The sequence below is a fragment of the Eublepharis macularius genome, chromosome 7, assembly GCF_028583425.1.
Source record: "Eublepharis macularius isolate TG4126 chromosome 7, MPM_Emac_v1.0, whole genome shotgun sequence".
Classification (NCBI taxonomy): Eukaryota; Metazoa; Chordata; class Lepidosauria; order Squamata; family Eublepharidae; genus Eublepharis; species Eublepharis macularius.
The window spans coordinates 50,731,307-50,750,675 of NC_072796.1; the positions used below are offsets into that span (position 1 = coordinate 50,731,307).

At 39.7% G+C, this 19,369-nt stretch overlaps 1 protein-coding gene across 2 annotated transcripts in view; it reads right to left on the minus strand.

Moving 5' to 3' along the window:
* Nucleotides 1-19,369, minus strand: part of ATP9B (ATPase phospholipid transporting 9B (putative)) — a 243,284-nt gene that overhangs the window by 215,894 nt on the left and 8,021 nt on the right. For both annotated transcript variants that reach the window (XM_054985070.1, XM_054985071.1), the window contains exon 2: nt 5,116-5,289. In XM_054985070.1, coding sequence (XP_054841045.1) covers nt 5,116-5,289 — 174 coding nt within the window. The remainder of the gene's footprint in view (nt 1-5,115; nt 5,290-19,369) is intronic.

Below are 19,369 nucleotides of genomic sequence, written 5' to 3' on the forward strand. Positions count from 1 at the left end.
ATTAATATTAATATCAGAATACACTGCACTATTTTTAACTGGTGAATTGGGAAGGGAGGAAAATTTGCATGCACGAGGTGGCTGGGCAGGGGACAAAGCATTCAAGCCCATGACATGACCTCTAACTATGATTATGAAGCTGTGAATGTTATGCCTGCATCAAAACTTAGGTAGCTAAGAATGATGTCAACCAACAAGAGACAGTATTGTGGTAAACAGCAACTATGCAGCAAGGAACCCGTGAACACTTCCTAAGTAGCTTCATATTGAACAAACCCTCTCATAACAAAGAATCAACAAAGTGCTAGTGCTTATGTGCTAGTCCCAAACGGGATTTATATATACCATACTGCACAGAAGTTCTTAAAAGTGCAAATGCATAAAAAGCACCCTTCAACCATAAATATCCCTAAATCAATTTTAGTCAGTTTTTTCATAAATATTCAAAGTTCATAAGCACTCTATCCCAATAGTAACAGAGAGTCCATAAATAACTCTTGATTCGATGATTTTCATGAAGTGGCTGTGATTAGTCCTTTATCCTCAAACGGGACGTCTAGATCTTTAATGTCCCGTTTCAAAGTGCATCTTTTTCAAAGAGTCACAGTCACTGCAACCAATACAATGTAATGCAAACGCAATAACAACGTAACACCATTCTATAAAATAGATAATAGCAGCATTCAAAATGTGCAGTTTACTTACAAAATCTCTTAAGTTCCTTCAGGTTTACAGAAGTGGTTATTTTTCCTTATTCGGTATCACACTGTGTGCCCGGGAAGGTTCACAAACTCATTAGAAAACAAGCACTGTTAGCTGCCTACCATTTGGAGAGTCTGTTCTTAAAGAGAAACTAACATTTTTTCCTGTATGTATTGCACTTAGCCACAAGAGCAAGAGAAGTCATTAATTATGTTCAGACTCTCAGGGGCCAAACACTTCAGCCTATGAATCCAGTATGTCTTCTTTCTCTGCAAGTCTCTTATTATTTGTTCTGAATCCCTCCCCTTGGTTTTATACAATACAGTAAATTTCATCTCCGTTTCTTTATGGGATCTTTCTATCTAATGTAGAACCATCGGGGCCTCAACTACCTGGTTCCTGATTCGTGACTAATGTTCACTAAGTTGAGTTCTTATCGAATGGATCGTGCTGCCCACATACCAGAGACCACAACTGCATTTGATGATATATACAACATTATTAGAATTGCATGTCATGAAATCTCTAGGTCTTCTAATACCCAAGTGGTCCAAATCCTGTTTATTCATGATCAAGGGGCATATTTTGCAATGTCCGCATTTGTGTAGCCCCTTGGGAAGGTGTGAACTATGACTTTCTACAATGGGGCAAAAATCAGAGTGTATAATTATGTCCTTAATATTTCAAGTCTTTCTAAAGGCTATCAAAGGTGGATTAAAACAGCCCGGTATATCTGAGATTAACGGCCAGTATTTTAAAATGGCTCTTTTGATCGAATTTGTTTTGGTGGTAAAATCCAGGACACATACTGTGCAGTCCGACCTTCTATGATGCCGTGATTTAAATACATCATAATTTAAGGCACGTTGTTTTGCCTGTTATATTATCTTTTGTGGGCAACCTCTCTGATAGAAGTCAGCTGTCATACGTCTGCTTTCAATTTAAAAGTCTATGGGGTCAGTCGAGTTTCTCTTTGCCCTGAGTAATTGTCCATATGGCAGATTAGATCTAATGTGCTCCGGCTGGAAGGAGTCATAAAGAAGTGTCGAATTTCTATCCATGCCTTTTCTGTAAGAATGGACCGTAGTGTGTTGTCTTGTGTCCAACACACAGTCACATCTAAGTAGTTGATTGCAACATCACTAGAACTCCATATGAATTGGATGTTGGGACGAATCCCATTCATCTAATCCCCCAAACTATTAATATTGATGGAGTTTTGAACAATCAAAAACAAATCGTCTATATACCTTACAAAAACTAAAATATCCTGCCAAAATGGATTTATATCGGGGTTACAGTAATAGTCACATTCTAACTTCCCCGTGAATAAATTAGCAATGTTAGACACTGCCGCCCAGCCTGTAGTGATTCCTTTTACCAGTATGCAGAAACGATTCTCCAATCTAAAAAAGCTTTTTTCTAATATTATCTCTAATAATGAAACAAGAAAAAAAGTGGTTGGATTTAAATTCCCCAGTTGATCTAAAGTTTCTTGGGACATTAGTCAAGCCTCCTCATATGGAATATTTGTATATAGTGAGATGTCTAGTGTGACAAATAATGCTTCTGGTGGTAGTTAAAAGCATTCAAATTTCTGAATAAAATCTCTTATATCCAGTAGGAAAGTAGGGTTTTTTTTAACACAGGGCTGGAGTTGGTGATCTAGGTATTTTGAAATAGGTTCCAGAATAGAGCTGCTGCTGGACACAATAGAGCGTCCAGGGGGAAATACCCCTTGTAGATTTTTGGCAATAAGTAAAAGACCGGTGTCTGGGGCTGAGTGTTAATCAATGGTTTATGGGGGGATTCATTAATATAATCTAAAGCTAGTGCTTCATCACTAGTAACTTTAATGAATGATGTCAAGTCAAACATCCCTGATCTGACAGCTACTTTTCACATTATGACACAGGGTACATGTGAAAAAGTTTAGCATTTTTGTGCTTTTGCACTAAAGGACAAAGACAGGAAGCACCATAATACAGACACCATGCAAGCATGCTTGCTTTAATTACAATTGGCCCTTGTTCATGCTATAAGGGAATATCCATAGGAGCTTTGAGCAGGAATGATGTGAATGCACTGGCCAAGCACAATTCACCTAAATAAGGAGCCACAAATCCCCCCCCAAAAAAAACACTGGTGCAAAGAAAACCCTCTATGATGGACCTCCCCCTTCACTCTCCAGATAGTGAGGCAGATTTTCCCAACAAAATTCAGTCTCCCTGCTTTGACTGAGCTGCCCCAAGGAACATGTTAATATTTACGGTTTTGAAAGTCTATTTGTCCCACCCTTTCACATAGAAATAATTTTGGCTTTTTTGTAGGGGTCTGCAGCCCCAAAAAATTTGGGTTTCCCGCTTCGGGTTTACTCAAAGCAGCGTGGAAATTCGGAAATACTATAATTCCCAAGCAGCAAGCCGCTTCGGAATTATGGTATTTTACTCGCTTCACTATACTCTGTAAATATTCGGAGCATGCTGAAGTGAGGGGGGGCAACCTCTCCACCCCCACTTCCCACCCACCCTGGGGCAACACCTCCACCCCTCACCAACTTACCTGGCCGGAGGGAGAGCGGGACGGTCATCAGCTGGGCGGCAGGTCACCACGGCAGTGGCAGCGGCGCTGGCAGCAGTGGTGGCAGCATGAGGCTGCAACAGCCTGGAGGCAGCTGGCTCCTCTGCCACCGCACCGCCTCCTGAGCCTGCAGGGCAATGGGGAAGGCCAGAGCCACCTCCTCTGGCCCTTCCTACCCCTCAAATGGCCAAGGCGCCACGGTGGCCATTTGAGGGGCAGGAAGGGCTTTCTCCACCTCCTCCGCCACTCTGCGGCCCCACGGGGAGGGCCGGAGCCACCGCTGCCACCAAGGTAAGTCGGGGTGGGTGGGGGACTGGGGTGATGTTTAAAGGGCCCTGCCGCTGCTTGAAAGCAGTGGCGGGGCCCTTTAAACTCAGCCCCAAAGCTTTCCGAAGCATCACAAATGCTTTGGAAAGCTTTGATTCGGGATTTCCGAATTGGGGCCAACAAATCCTGAATCTTTATGGATCGGGTCCAATTCGGGCATTTTTCCCAAATCGGATTCCCGAACCGCACATGCCTACTTTTCTGCCCAGCCCAGGAACTTGATGGGGAAAGGCAGAAACCCTCTTCCTTTTGTGCTTTGAAATTGCATTAGGGACTGTATAACATGCAAAAAGAAATAACTTCATGTAAGAAACAGGGATTGAGTCAGTGTAGTCAGGGGGTGGAAATACAGAGGTAACTATTTGTTGGTATTACAGAATACATTTTGTATAAAATGCAAAATAGTATCCCTGAAGCTTATTTTCCCATATTCTTGGTTCCTAACAGTGAAAGGTGTTTTACTTCATAATCTAGTTACAGCAACAATGTTCCTTCAGGAAGTTTCCTATGACATTTCAGGTATTCTGGAGTTAGTCATTTTCTTTGTGTATCTAACTCGCTCCTTTCTTGAAACTAGAGGGTATTTCTATCTCCCGAGTAGTCTTAAACCGTTTTCCTTTCACAAAACACCCAAGGTCCGTCTCAGAGCCAAATCCTCTTCAAAATTGGGCAGGAATTAATTTTCTCCTGAGACGATATAACCCCTCTTCTTTTTCCTTGACAGGGAGTCTCAACCCTCTACCCAATTACTCTTGCCAAAACACACTCCCAGTTCTCAGACGTCTGTATAAAGCACACTTCAGCTTATGCTGACACTTAGACTTTGAATTCTTAGACAGAATTCTTCCTCAGGGCAGTAATACTACAGTTAAGGCAAAGGAGTCTTCTCTCTTCACTTTAAAGGCGAACCTGTTTGATTTTTCTTGTCATACTCCCTGATTCCAAATTCTGTCAGAAACCAAATGACTGCATTCAAACAGACTGTTCTAACTGAAAAAACCTCCAGTCACGAATAATAATAATGAAAAAAAACCCACTCCTCAGCAATCAGTTGATTATAGAGGTTTTTTTTTCAGCTGGCAGCCTATCACTCAAACTCTCCATTTTAGAGAACATTTAATCCTTCCCCTCCCAGCTTAATGATTTTGCTGCACTGCAGAAACCTGCTGTTAAGTGCAGTCCATCTCACCATCTTTTGCCTTCTCTAACCATTGGGTGTGTGAAAGTGTGTGTCCCTTCTCAATGACTACTTTAGAAATAAAGGAGGACTCAAGGCAGTGATGAAAGAGATTTGAGAACTTGAACGGGAGAGTATTTCTTCTCCATATAGTTCACTTCACTGTTCATTGCCTGGCTTATGAATTTTGATACTCAATAGTCCTTAATTTTCAAATACAGAATTTTTTATACCTAAAAACAGTGCTGTTTGACATGACCTTGTGTGTACAAAACTTCAAAAATTCAGACTTTTGCAGTTTGAAGAAAAAGTTAGAATCATTAACTAACCTGGTGCAAAGAAACTTCCAGCCACCACACACAAACCATTCTAAGCCTCTTTTTCTCTGAGAAGTCCTGGCTCTTGGTAAAGTATGGTAATCACTCTCATCATTTTCAAAGCCTTCTTCTGACATCATTAAGGGCATTTCATCCAAGTGAGAGAACTCATCTTCAACTTGATACCTGGTGATATTAAAAGAAATAGTGGTTAGAGTGTCAGACTAGGATCTGGAAAAACCAGGTTCAAAATTCCACTCTGCCATGGAAGCTTGCTGGGCAACCTTGACCAGTCACACTCACTCGTCCTAACCTATCATACATGGTAGTTATGGGGTAAAATTGAGGCGAGGAGAATTATGTAAACCACATTGTTGGGTCACCATGGGGGAGTAAGATGGAGTATAAATAAAGTAAATAAATAAACACATTAAGAGTGTGTGCAAATAGCAGGATATATGCAAACAAGAGAGCGAGCACTCTAAAGGAGACTTAAGGACATAATAGTAGGGAAAGTTCTCCAGGACACAGAATATCTGCAGTGGTGCCCGAAGGCAGTTTTGGAGTGGACTAATGTGGGCTAATAAAATGAAACTTAATCTCAACAAGATGGAAGTGCTACTGGTGAGCAGAAGGTCTGGCCTGGGATTTAAGTTGTCAACCATTCTTGATGGGGGGTCACACTACTCTTGAAGGAACAGGTCCATAGTCTGGGGGTGCTCTTGGACCCAGGCCTGCTGCAGGTAGCGGCTGTGGCCAAGGGTGCCTTTTACCAGCTTCAACTGGTTAGCCTTCTGCAGCCTTTCCTGGACAGGAAAGATGTGGCCTCTGTGGTACATTCCATCTAGATTAGATTACTGCAGTGGGGCTGCCCTTGAAAACTGTTCAGAAACTACAACTGGCACAAAATGTTGCAGCCAGGTAGTTGACTGGAGTGAGGTGTACTAGGAACCATAGCATTCCAGTCTTGGTCCATCTACTTGGTCCCAGTATGTTTCTAGGCACAATTCGAGGTGTTGAAGTTGACCTTTAAAACCCTATATGGTATAAGAACAGCATACCTGAAGGATTGCCTACTCTCTTATGAACTTACCCAACCACTACATTCATATGTGGAGGCCCTTCTGTACATGCCTCTGCCTTCTAAGATTATATGTCATGTCTGAACCCCATCCATGGCAATGCTAACACTGAACCAATGTTTCATACTATAACTTGATGTCATATTGTCAATGCCATAACTGTTTCTTTCACAGACTTTGTGCAGGTGCTTATCTAACGGACTGTAGAAACTTTCAGTGTTCATGACCTTGTAGACTACTCACTTCCAGGCATTGTTATGTCTCGACTTTGATCTTTTGCTTTCTCAGTGACTCTACTTGATAGTATAAATATGTGACACGTTCTCACCCAAAGTGCGTTTGTTTATTGTTGGGAGGGGGAAGAAGCAAACGTGTGAGTTAAGAGGAGGAATTTTTCCCCATGTTACTATTCCTGTCAATCTTGCTCTTACTGCTTAGACGCTTACCTTGCTTCTGAGTAATCGTATGGACATAATATATGGAAATGAGTTGATTTCTGAATAAAACTACTTAACCAAGAGCCTGGACTTCTTGTTGCAATGGTACAGGGACCTGTCAACCATATGCTGTCATTCATAGCCTGACAATGGGTTGCAGCCTTAAAGAACACCTTCTTGGTTGTAGCACCAAAACACTAGAACTCTCTCCCCAGAGAAATTAATCTGTCACCTTCTGTCGCCATCTTCTGACAATAGGTGAAGACTTTTTTTTCCTTTGGCGTTCCTTCACCAATCCCTCCTGCCTGTCCTACATTGTTGTTTTTTATCATTTTGAATGCATTTTAGCTCTGACTTTAATGATATGTTATTTGTTGGTTTTAATAGTTTTTAAGATGTGATTTTATTATTTATGTTTTAATATGTTAGCTGCCTTGATAGCTCTTAAGAGGGTAGAAAGGCAAGGGATAAATTTTGTAAAATATAATAAAATAAATAAAATCTAAGATACCAGCCATCAATGATGCCCAATGCCAGCCAAATTTGGAGTAGCAAAAATGACAATCCCATAAATTATATGCTATCATCATTCAGTCAGAATCAATGATCAATGACAGTTTAGGAGGTATCTTTTCTACAGTTTCAGGTTAACAGCATACACTAAAAATTACGTAGATATATTTTTCTTCCACTTTATGTAAGAGAGTGGGTAAGGAAGGACTATCTCCATCTTTCACATGTCATAGTGCTGCTGCTCTTTACAGTAAACCTTTGTGAAGAACAAATCCTGCTGGGATCTTTTGGTTGCACTTTTATTCCAGAACATCAGTTGAAGCATACTGCATGGTTTTTAAAATAAATTTACCCAGGAACAGCAGCATCACTGCATGGCTTTCAGAGGACCGTAAAAATAAACTGTAACCAAAATCTTAATCACAGGTGCTGTGATATACAAATAATTGTTCATTTAATAAATTCATCTTTGCCACAAAGAAGTTGTTGGAGTGTGCATATGTTTTATTATTTATTTATGTCATTTATAGTCCACCTTTTTTTACTAAGACTCAAGGCGGATTACACAGCGTGAGATTAGTACAGTCAATATCAAGAACAATTCCATAAATTATGTCATAGGTAAATAGATACAAGTTTCCAAAGACACAGCATTAGCAGGAATCCAATACAACATAGTGGGGTAGTCTATGGTTCCTAATCCATTAGCAAAGTATGAGAGACCCCCCCCTCCCTACAATACAGCCCTCCTATTTGACTAAAAAGTCTTTTTGAATAATTCGGTTTTGCATCATTTGCGGAAGGCCAGGTGAGTGGGGGCTCTCCTTCCCACCTCAGGCAGGCTGTTCCACAGGGTAGGGGCCACCACAAAAAAAGCCCATGTACAGGCAGCTGTTGATTTCACCCATGTGCAGGGTGGCACTTGCAGGAGACCCTGTTTGGATGAATGATGCTACTGTGGAGGAGCATAGGGAGGGAGGTGGTCCCTTAAGTATGTTGGACTAAGGCTGTGAAGAGCTTTGTAAGTAATAACCAATACCTTGAACTGAGCAGCCAATGGACTGACTGTGTCAGGTTCTGACTGTGTTCAAACCAAAAAAACTCCATTTTGATCCTGTCTGTGTATTAAGTGTTTTCTTTGCAGGTGGCAAGCCTTCCACTGGAAGCTCACGGAGAGAAGAGGAATGTTATGTCTACAGATATCTGCCTTGCCGACGCCCTTGGGAAACTTTCGCTTTCTCTCTCTCGGGCCGATTGTTTTGAGAACTAAGGGGGAGGATGGGGCCCACAGGGAACTGCTATTCTGTACCTTTGCTTTTGCCTGTCATTCGTAACAATTTCTAAGCTCAGCCCTGATCCTTGGATCTGGGAATGTGGACTTATATTAGTTGTTTATTTTCAGTAAAAGCCTTTTGGAATCAATGAACTCTTGTCTCATTGCAAGGGGTAGTCTGGATTGCAACTTTTATTCAAGCCTCAGTCTGACAGACTGCAGGATGGGAGTAATCGTCCTGCTCGCTCCTGACAGTAATCAAGCCACAGAGTTTTGCATCAATTGGATTCTCCTAGTTAATTTAGATGGGAGACCTATGTATAGTGCGTTACAATAGTAAAGTTTTGATGTTACCATAGCATGGATCCAGATGGCCAGGTCGGCCATCTCAAGGTAAGAAGCCATTTTCCAGGCCATGGAAAGGTTGTAGAAAGCATTTTTTGAAGCTGCATTAACTTGTTTTTCTGATAGTAGCGCTGGATCCAGTATACCCCCTAGGCTCTTAACTAAATTTGCAAGGGTCAGATGAACTCCACTGAAAGTGGAGTGCGGAGAGGGGAGTACTCCATTGAAAGTGGGGAGTACAATGTCCTTCAGGATTTCTGCCTTTCCAACAAGCATCACTTCCATCTTGTGTGGCTTCAATTTCAATCTGTTTGTTTTCAGCCATTCTCTATTTCTATAGTATCCAAGACACTATATATGGATGTGTGCCCTTTAATGACTTAATGTTGATCAATATTGTTCAATATGCATAACAGTATTAACTATGTACATTATCATTGTATATATTCTATATACTGTACATAGTATACATTTATTCGCATAAATCCTTTGTATGCTAACCTAAGACATACGCCACAATAATGGAGATTTGGTATTATTGATGCATCTTTCTTTAATGATACTGCTCATTTGGCCAGCAGACCTTGAGCAATGCCATAATGAATACTATAAAAAACAATTTTAAAATGACCGAATATTTACCACACTTAAAATCAGGGGTCATTTTGTAGAAAAAGAGCTGGAGGAACTCATTAGCATATGCCACGCCTCTTGCCATCCCCAGAAGTGTCATTAGTATAACTGATTTGCATATGCCACACCCCCTGACATCACCTATTCTGGCTGTTTTGGAACCAATCCTGGCCATTCAGGGCTGAAAGGGGCTGAAAATGGCTGAAAAGGGGCCCAAAATGGTCAGGATTGGGCCGCTGATGAGCGGGAGAGTGATCCACCACCCGTCAGAGGCCTGATCCAGGCCGAAACAGGCCTCGATCCAGGCCAAAACAGGCCCAAAATGGCCGAGTCAGGTGGGCGGGGCCACCTGACATGTGACCTCTTTTGGGAACTGCCGGAACTGCATTCCTGTGCATTCCCCCTCGAAATGAGCCCTGCTTAAAATTCTTCTAATTTAAGAACACAGGCAAAAAATTTAGCAACAGCCGGTGTAACTCTTAAATCCACAGCTTCCAAAGGTTTTTTTTAAAACGTTATCTGGTACTGACAACCCTGCATTATCATAGAGAATAGGAGTAATCCACAGATCTCTAATACAACAGAAATAACTGCATTCCAGTAAACAATGCTCCAAATTTTCTCTCTGTTAAGCAGCACAGTCTGTCAGAATATGGAATCCTTTGCATTTGACCTTTCATTACTTGACATGGAATAGAGTTTAATCTTGCAAGCATAAACACTCTTCTAAATCATGGAACAGTTTGAAAATCTAAATATGGTCAAGATGCCTTTGGATAGGACAATCCCAAATACAGAGGACAATATACCCTACGAGCTTGGTATTGAAGCATTGACCAATTGCAAAAGAGTATTACTATTTGCCATATGAAAAAAGTAGAGAGTCACCCACCTACCTACTAAAAAACTGAATTGTGTACATTATCTTCTTAAAAAGGCAGGAACAACAATTTAAAAACTCTAAAAAGAACTGGCCTAGAATGTAATGGCCCAGATGCTAACAAGAGAACTAACTCAGGGCATATTATTCCATTTGACTGTTCTAGCTCTTACTTGGTTTCCAAATACAATTCAGATTTTTTAAAAAACTTAAAGTCTTAAACGGGCTGGGAACAAAGTACCTTAGGAATACATCTTCCTGGAATACTCTTTTTGGTAAGAGTATGACATTCATTAAAATTTTACTGGCTAGGACTAAATTTCTGGGCTGCCTTCAGTTTAATGCATTTTTGTTTCTTGCTTCAATTCATAGATTTTAGTTTACAGTCTGATATTACAAACGGCATTACCAACCTATCAGGTTTTTTAAAAAGATATACAAATGTTAATAAAATACATGAAAAATTATTATATACTGACATTAGTTTCAGTGGGTAGCTCTTTTGGTCTATAGTAGAATAGCAAGATTTGAGTCCAGTAGCACCTTAAAGATAGTCAAGATTTTCAGGGTATAAAATTTCAAACGTCAAAACTCATTTTTGTTATCTGAAGAAGGGAGCTTTGACTCTTGAAAGCTTATACCCTGCAAGTCTTGTTGGTCTTTAAGGTACTACTGGACTCAAATCTTATTACTGACATTATAATTAAGGGTTAAAGTATATAGAGTTAAACAGATTTTAAGCTATTGCCGATGCCCACCTGTGGCATATTCTCCAAAATGAATATTGTAAAGAAATGCTCAAATATTGTATTCTTTTTACAAGTGTACGACATATGTTTAACCCTTTAGGTATTTTGGGAAGTGATGGAACTTCACTTATGGGGACCTTTGACTTCTAACCACAATTACCCAATTTGATTTCCATTTATTTGTTACCTAGGGCATCACCTAAAATAATTTCCAGTTTTATTAATGCATCTATCATGTTTTGACTCTGTTCTTACATCTTTCAAGGGACCTTTTGTTCCATTTGGTACAAAAGACACATTTGATTAACCACTAGCTTTTATATTCTCAAATAGAAATCTCCATTTCTATATCCCAGAGGTTTTTGTTGAACTTGATGCAACCTTCACCAAACACCACTTAATCAAAATAACACATCCTGCTTGTAACACATGTACAAGTTGCAGATATTTCTGTCACAGTCTGAAACCTCTGTCTTCTCTTTTATAAAACCTGTACACTGATGAAGAAGTCAAGCCTTGCACATTACAAGCCTTGCTTGTAACATATCATGTACAAGTTGCAGCTTTCTGTCACAGCCCGAAACCTCAGTCCTCCTTTTTATAAAACCTGTATACTGATGAAGAATTCAAGCCTTGCACATTATTGTGTGATATTCTGCAATCCAATGCTTGCTTACTTCCAAGTAAGTTCCATCACAGTGGGACTTACACTAACAAACACTAACAAACATGCAGAGGATCAGGTTATTGGTCACTTTTACCATAACCACGTAATAGCTTTAGTACAAAATGCACATGGGATACAACTTATGCAAATGGAATACAATTTATTATTCTTTATTAACATTATTTATAGTCCACCTTTCTCACTGAGACTAACACAGTATAAGTCAATACGATCAACAGCTGAGACATTCAATAAATAATACAATAGGGTAAGGACAGCATAAGTTTGAAAACAAGCTGGAATCTGATACAAAGCTGAAAAACAATGCTGAAACAAAATAAGAAATCTGATGCAGTGCAGAAAAAAAAGATAAAACAACATAAGCAGATTGATATGACATATTAAACAAACATGGAACTATCCAGTGGTAGCATACTTACAGCAACAGATGGTACACAGTAGTACCGTCTACAGACCCCAGCCCTGTATCAATTAAGGTTGTTAAATGGGATTCTCTTAGTTCCTATTTGCCAAATTTCTCCCTGAAATCCAGCAATCCAAATCAATTCCTCTTTCCTAATGCAGATAATTCGATTTAGATCTCTAAGAAGTAATGTATTTATTTATTTATATACTTCAAGCATAGTTGAAAAATTAAGAACAAGGTGAGTCAATAAAGAAACAATTAAACACACCAGGACATGTCTGACCATATTGTTGCTGCTTCAGACTGCTTTTACCCTTTGTATGGTATTAGAGTAGCACAACAACAGGCAAAAATTCACAGGTGAGGAAATCTACATGATTACATGTTGAAAGATATATTAATGAGAAATGAAAGAGAATTCCTCTTTTGAAAGAGATAAAGAAAATAAAGAGGAACCATCTGCTATATCTACAAAAGAAAATTTTGGAAAAATAACATCCCTCCAATAACTCTGGTACCAATGCATCTCTCTGAATCATTACAACATACCCGTATTACCTGTGTTGAAAATTTATTCACATGAAGTCAAGCCAAATGTTCCAACTTTCTCTCCCATGCATTACTAAATTGCACAGCTTTTTATTTTTTTATTTATTTATGTCATTTATAGTCCACCTTTATCACTGAAATAAAATAGCAAAGAGTCCAGTAGCACCTTTAAGATTAACCAACTTCATTGTAGCACAAGCTTTCAAGAGCTGCAGCTCTCTTCATCAGATGCATAGGAAAGAAAGTTGTGGCTCTTGAAAGCTTATGCTACAATAAAGTTGGTTAGTCTTAAAAGTGCTGTTGGACTCTTTGCTATTTTGCTACTGCAGACTAACATGGCTAACTCCTCTGGATCTTTCTCACTGAGACTCAAGGCGGATTACATAGTGTGAGATTAGTACAATCAGTATCAATAACATTTCCATTTAATCCTGCATGTTATGAAGTACCCTCTAGCAAAACATGAACTAGGTTGAATGCTCATCTTCCATTAGTCGAAAAGAAAGGCACTTTGACTGTTGGAAGAGAAGCCATTTCCTCCTGCCACTGTAGACTCTAACAAATAACCTAGTTCTTTTTCAGAGTATGCTCTGGATCCCAGAGGCAGTATTTCAGAGGCTGTGGCAGGCTACAGTGGGGTGAAGACTTCTGTTCTGTGACTGGAGCTCCATGCAGAATACTTTGGATCCTACACATTATCTGTAATTCTGAAAATACGGCACCATCTAAATATCATACAAGCAACAGAGGTTTCAGAGGTAAATATATGGATAATAAATATGCACTTTGTTGCACTATTTATTGGTATGCACAGATACAAAATAGTTAAATTAGCCACAGAGCCAAAGGAAAACAATGGCTCATTTAGTCAAGATTCTGTCAATGAAATATTTCAATGCAAGTTCTGTTTAGCCGCATTTGCTTCTATATGGAAGGGTGCCTTGAATAAATCCGATAAAAGAGTTTGCTCAGTTTTGACAATGATTACATACATATATTAACTATTAAAGTTCAAGAATTTCTTGAGAAATGGAAGTATTCATATAATTAAAATTATATTATCCTTTATGGAAATATTTTATATTTTCTCAAAAGATCTATGAGCACTGTTTTAACTATACAACAGCCAGATAACAAGTAACATGTTTAGTAACTTGACTTCAAAATGCAGCCTTTGAACTGGCAAGCAATTTATTCTTTCCCCAAAGCAATTTTCCTATTGTGTTGAAATTTTTTACCATAGTATTTAAAAACAATACAATGATGAATAATGTATTTTTCATAGGGAAAATCTCAATTTCTTTGCAATCTAGTGTCATGTACAATTAATTGTCTGAAGAGCTGGTTTTCCATGACTGACAAACCAATTAAGTGTAAAACTAGAAACTTTTATAATATAAAGAACCTCTGAAAGCAACATGAATAAAGAACGAAGAATGCAAAACAGAAGTGGTACTAAATCAGTTGTGGAGACAGGCAACTTGAAAAATGGTTTCACAAGGGAAAACATTAATATTAAACATCTTCTAACAAAAAACTGAGAAGAGAAAAGATTACAATAAATACTTTAAAATTAACTTTTATATAAACATCTGCTGTGAAAATTATACCACGTTTCTTTGAACTTTGATGGCTTCTAAAAGGAATAAACTAAAGTAACTAAAAGTGAGTGCATTAAGTTTTCAATTTCATTTTACTGTCTACATCATAGCTAGGTTTTAAAAGTTCTTTTCTTTCATGCTACCAGTACACAAAACTTTAGAATCAACAACAAATCATAGGATACACCTACACGTATAATGAAAGAGCAGTTGCATTTATACTTCACTCTTCCTCTGAGCTACGAACAATTAAATAGTTCCCAGGAAACTTTGCATGACCAAATATGCTTAACTTCAGCAGATCTGTATTGTACACTGTCAAATCAGTCTATGGATAACTGGAACCTGACGTTCTCTCAGCAATTATAAAGAGATGCAAAGTCATTTTCAAACTACATTCCCTTTGGAAACAATTATGTGTAAACAACTGAGAGCTCATGCATATTATTACCAATGGGAGTAACTTCTATATACTCTGTTCACATTGTGATTTACCCTATGGTATTCCAGCTGAGAGTAGGATCTTCTATGATAAAGTGAAAACAATTGAGATAGTACACAGGGTGTATGAACCACAATAAAATAAGATGGTTTTTAAGACCATCCATTCATAGCACTGTTCCTACATCAGAAAAAAAAAACATAGATCCTTCTGGTGAACTCAGCCACAGACTCTTTTCATTGCATGGGGACCACAACAGAGGCAGCCTAAAACAGTCTTAGCCCTTGAATAGCAGTGGCTGTTGCCATGATAGTTCTAACTGCACTTTGTTGTTCTCAGTCTCTAGCACTTTGATCTACAACCAGCCCACCTGTCCTGAGAAGTGTTCCAGAGGGTATTTGCAGAACAAAAGGAGGCAGATTGAGTAGGAGAATAAGTAGCAGCAGGTCATTTTGCATGACAATTTTAATCATGAACTAGCTCAGCCAAAGAATGGTATAGTCCAAGTAGAAAAGGAAAAACCCAGAAAAAGTTGATTTAACCAAGTGCGGTCAGCTAACATTTTCCAATCAAGCACAACAACCTATTATCCTGTAGACATATTTTTATTAGTAAACTTTTCTCCACACTGAAATGGTTGAAGGGGGGCAGTGTATATGCAGCTCTAAAGTTATCCAAGTAACTTCCCCTAGGGCTGTTTTGGCTCAGGAAAACCATGGGGAGGGCAGGAGCCAAGCCACAATCTGTAGCCAAATTGTGCCTGCACAGGCTTTAAAAAAAATAGCATTCTCCTCAGTTGCTGCACAGCTGCAGGGAAAGTGAGTTGGGTCAAAAGAACACAAACTGAACTTGTTAAAAAAAGTATTGTGTAGTCTGGCCCTCAACTTCACTTAAGAGAAAGGATCTCTGGGGATCTCAGCCTATCTAAAGAAGTAATTCCAAGATACATCTCAATCATCTTTTCCTTGTGCTTTAGAAAGGCTTTTGCTTTGAAAGCCCCTCCCAGATATACCTCCTCTAGCCTTCCCCATTCCTCCCAAAGCCAATCCAGAGGCTTGCTTCTGACATTCCCTTAGCTTCCCTGCCACCTTCCAAATCCCGCCCCCCAACCAAACTTTTATTGCTATTTTTCTCTGGTCACTATAACAGAGCTGCCCCTCAGGCATCCAACTTCTTTATTTTTTATTTATAGCCAGTCTTTCTCACTGAGATCCAAGGCACATGACAGAGTGCAAGCCAATATGGTCAACAGCAAGGACATTCAATTAGGTTGCAGAACTTTGAAAATAAGCATAAATGCAAGCACAGAGATGAAACACAGCTGGAAAAAACATATGTAATTAAACATGACATCTTTAATGAAGCAGAAGTTACCTACTAGGAGCATATCTACAGTAACAGACAGTATCCAGTAGTATGTCCTCTCCTGGATAGCCTAGGCAAGCCTGATCTCAGAAGCTTAACAGGGCAAGCTTCGTTAGTAATTGAATGGGAGACATCCAAAGAAAAGCGCTCCCTGGGCGGCCATGCCTATGTGATGACATCACTTCCCGGAAGTGATGTCATCATGCAGTCCCATGAGCACGCGCATGTATTGAGAGGCACACCACCTTCTCCCAGGAGTTCCCCCGGGTGAGAGTTCCCCCACCTCTTTCTCCAGAAAAAAAGCCCTGAAAGAGGCTATAGAGATGACACAGGGCATTGCCAAGATACTGCTCCATGATTACCAGGTATGGATCCAGAGCAGTTGCTATGCTCTCAGCAACTTAAGTTAAAAATGTATCTGCTGATAATGAATAATACATTGACTAATCATGCTGGCAAGCATGTTGATATCTGCACCACACTAGAGCCCAGGCTTTAGGACCCAGCAGTAAAAGTCAGGAGTCAAATAAGCCATCCGTAAAAATGGACAAATTAAGATATCTGTTCACCACAGATGAAGAATTAAAATTCTCTCTAAAGAAATATCCAAATCAATGCATATACCATCAAAATTATGCATACTGTGCCACTGACAGCTGCACCACTGTTTCCAAGGCTACTTGTTATTTGAAACTGTCTGGATAAGAGATCAGAGATTATATTGTCGAAGGCTTTCACGGCCGGAGAACGATGGTTGTTGTGGATTTTTCGTGCTGTTTAACCGTGGTCTTGGCATTGTAGTTCCTGACATTTTGCCAGCAGCTGTGACTAGCATCTTCAGAGGTATAGCACCAAAAGACAGATCTCTCAGTGTCACTGTGACACTGAGAGATCTCTGTCTTTTGGTGCTACACCTCTGAAGATGCCAGTCACTGCTGCTGGCGAAACGTCAGGAACTACAATGCCAAGACCACGGCTATATAGCCCAGAAAATCCACAACAACCATAGATCAGAGATTGTCCAGGAATCTTATATTCACTTTTCTTCTCAGCATAGGAAGGAGGGGGCTAGCACCAGTCATATTTAATTGCATTTCACTTCTCTCTCTCTTTTTTTATAAAGAATTTTATTTAAAAGGAAAAAAGTATAGTAAAGTAAATGCATAGTAAAAAGATTATACAGAATCTAGATTAGACATTAAAATTGAAACTTATACAATCTTATACAAACAATAAGTATGTAAGCAAAACATCTGTAATAGTTTTGGGAGTTAAACAGACAATACACTTAAGCTTCTTTGCTCTGATAAAGAACACTGCATACCAGACTTCTCTTAGCCCGAATAGATAACATTTCTCCTTCCTTTCTATCTCTCATTGTCCACTCCCTCCAACTGTAATTGGAGGCTGAGGGGAAACTCACTGATGATATACCCTGCAAGGTGTGATACCATTTGGACAAAAGAGCAGGGCAGGTATAGATATACACTCTAACTACTACACCACATTCATTCTTCAGAAGTACAGAAGTGCTACCAAAATCCTAACTTCAGCAGTGAAATTTGGCCTCCAAAATAATTTTGGTCCAACATGTCTATAGGCTTTGCCTGAATATATCAGAGACCTAGAGACACCATTACTCTCACAGAAATAACAACAGCAGCAGCATTCAATTTATATACCGCCCTTCAGAACAACTTAATGCCCACTCAGAGCGGTTTATGAAGTATGTTATTATTATCCCCACAACAAAACACCCTGTGAGGTGGGCGGGGCTGAGAGAACTCCAGAGAGCCATGACTAGCCCAAGGTCACCCAGCTGGCTTCAAGTGAAGGAGTGGGGAATCAAACCTGGCTCTCCAGATTAGAGTCCCGTGCTCTTAACCACTACACCAAACTGGCTCTCAGGGAAATCAGGGAACTGGCAAAGCTGAGAGGGCCAGATTCCCACTACATAGGATACAGTTTGTTTGGAAGTCCCAGATGCTCTGGGCAAATGTTAAACATGTTTACTATTATGCCAATAAACCTCCTACCATTCATGTTTGGGCCTCATAGTATCAGAGGAAACTAGTTTCATTATGGCAGAAAATTCACCAATGGCCTCCAAACAGACTATGGCTTGCATGGCTGGGATCAGGCACTTCCTGTTATCCCTCACCATTCCAGATAACTCTGCAGAGGAAGCAGGGAGGAGCCCAACCCAACCCCATCATGTGCTAGACTGGCCTTTTTTAAAATAAAGGTCTGGTGCACACTATTGCTATTATCAGAATGTATAATTGCCTGTTGGTCACCACATCTGTTTCCAATCAGTTATAAATTGGAACCTGTAATTAATTCAGAAATCAAATTAATTCTGAATTAGAAGCAGCAGGATCCACCCATTCCTAACTCACTGACATTTATTCAGGCAGGAAATGTTACTAGTAACAAAGAGGCATATTTGAAATGTGTCTATCCAATACATTTTTATCCTACCCTTCCTCCAAGATCAGACTGGGGTACACTGATCACTTTCCTTCCTCATTTTAACCTTTAAACAACCCTTGACTCACCCAAGGTCACCCAACAAGCTTCCATGGCAGAGTGAGGCTTCATACTCGAATCTCCCAAACCATAGTCTAACCACTATGCTCCATAGCTCATACACAAACCTCCTGCCATATTCAGATTATTGTTGTTGGTTTGGAACAACAGACTTATTCTTTCTCCACAATCTACTTTTTAAAATGAAAGTTTATATACAGCCTTGCTCCAGCATACCTATGGGACTACCTCCCTCCCTATGCTCCTCCACGGCAGCTTCACTCTTCTAAACAGGATCTCCTGCAGGTGCCACCCTGCACATGGGCAAAATCAAAAGCAGTCCATACACGGGCTTTTTCTGCGGTGGCCCCCATCCTGTGGAATTGCCTGCCTGAGGAGGTCAGGAGAGCCCCCACTCTTCTGGCTTTCCGCAAACAATGCAAAACCGAATTATTCAAAAAGGCATTTTATGATAGGAGGGCTGTATTTGTAGGGAGGAGGTCTCAGATGATCTGTGAATGTGTTAGGAACCACAGACCTCACCACTACGTTGCATTGGGTTCCTACTAATGCTATGTCTTTGTGAACTTGTATCTATTTACCCTATGGCATTGTTTGTGGAATTGTTCTTGATACTTACTTGTACTAATCTCACACTGTGTAATCTGCCTTGAGTCTAAGTGAGAAAGGTGGACTATAAATGACATAAATAAACAAATAAATATTATTTGAATTCTGAGGGAAGCAACAGATAGCATAATGGAAGCCTTATTC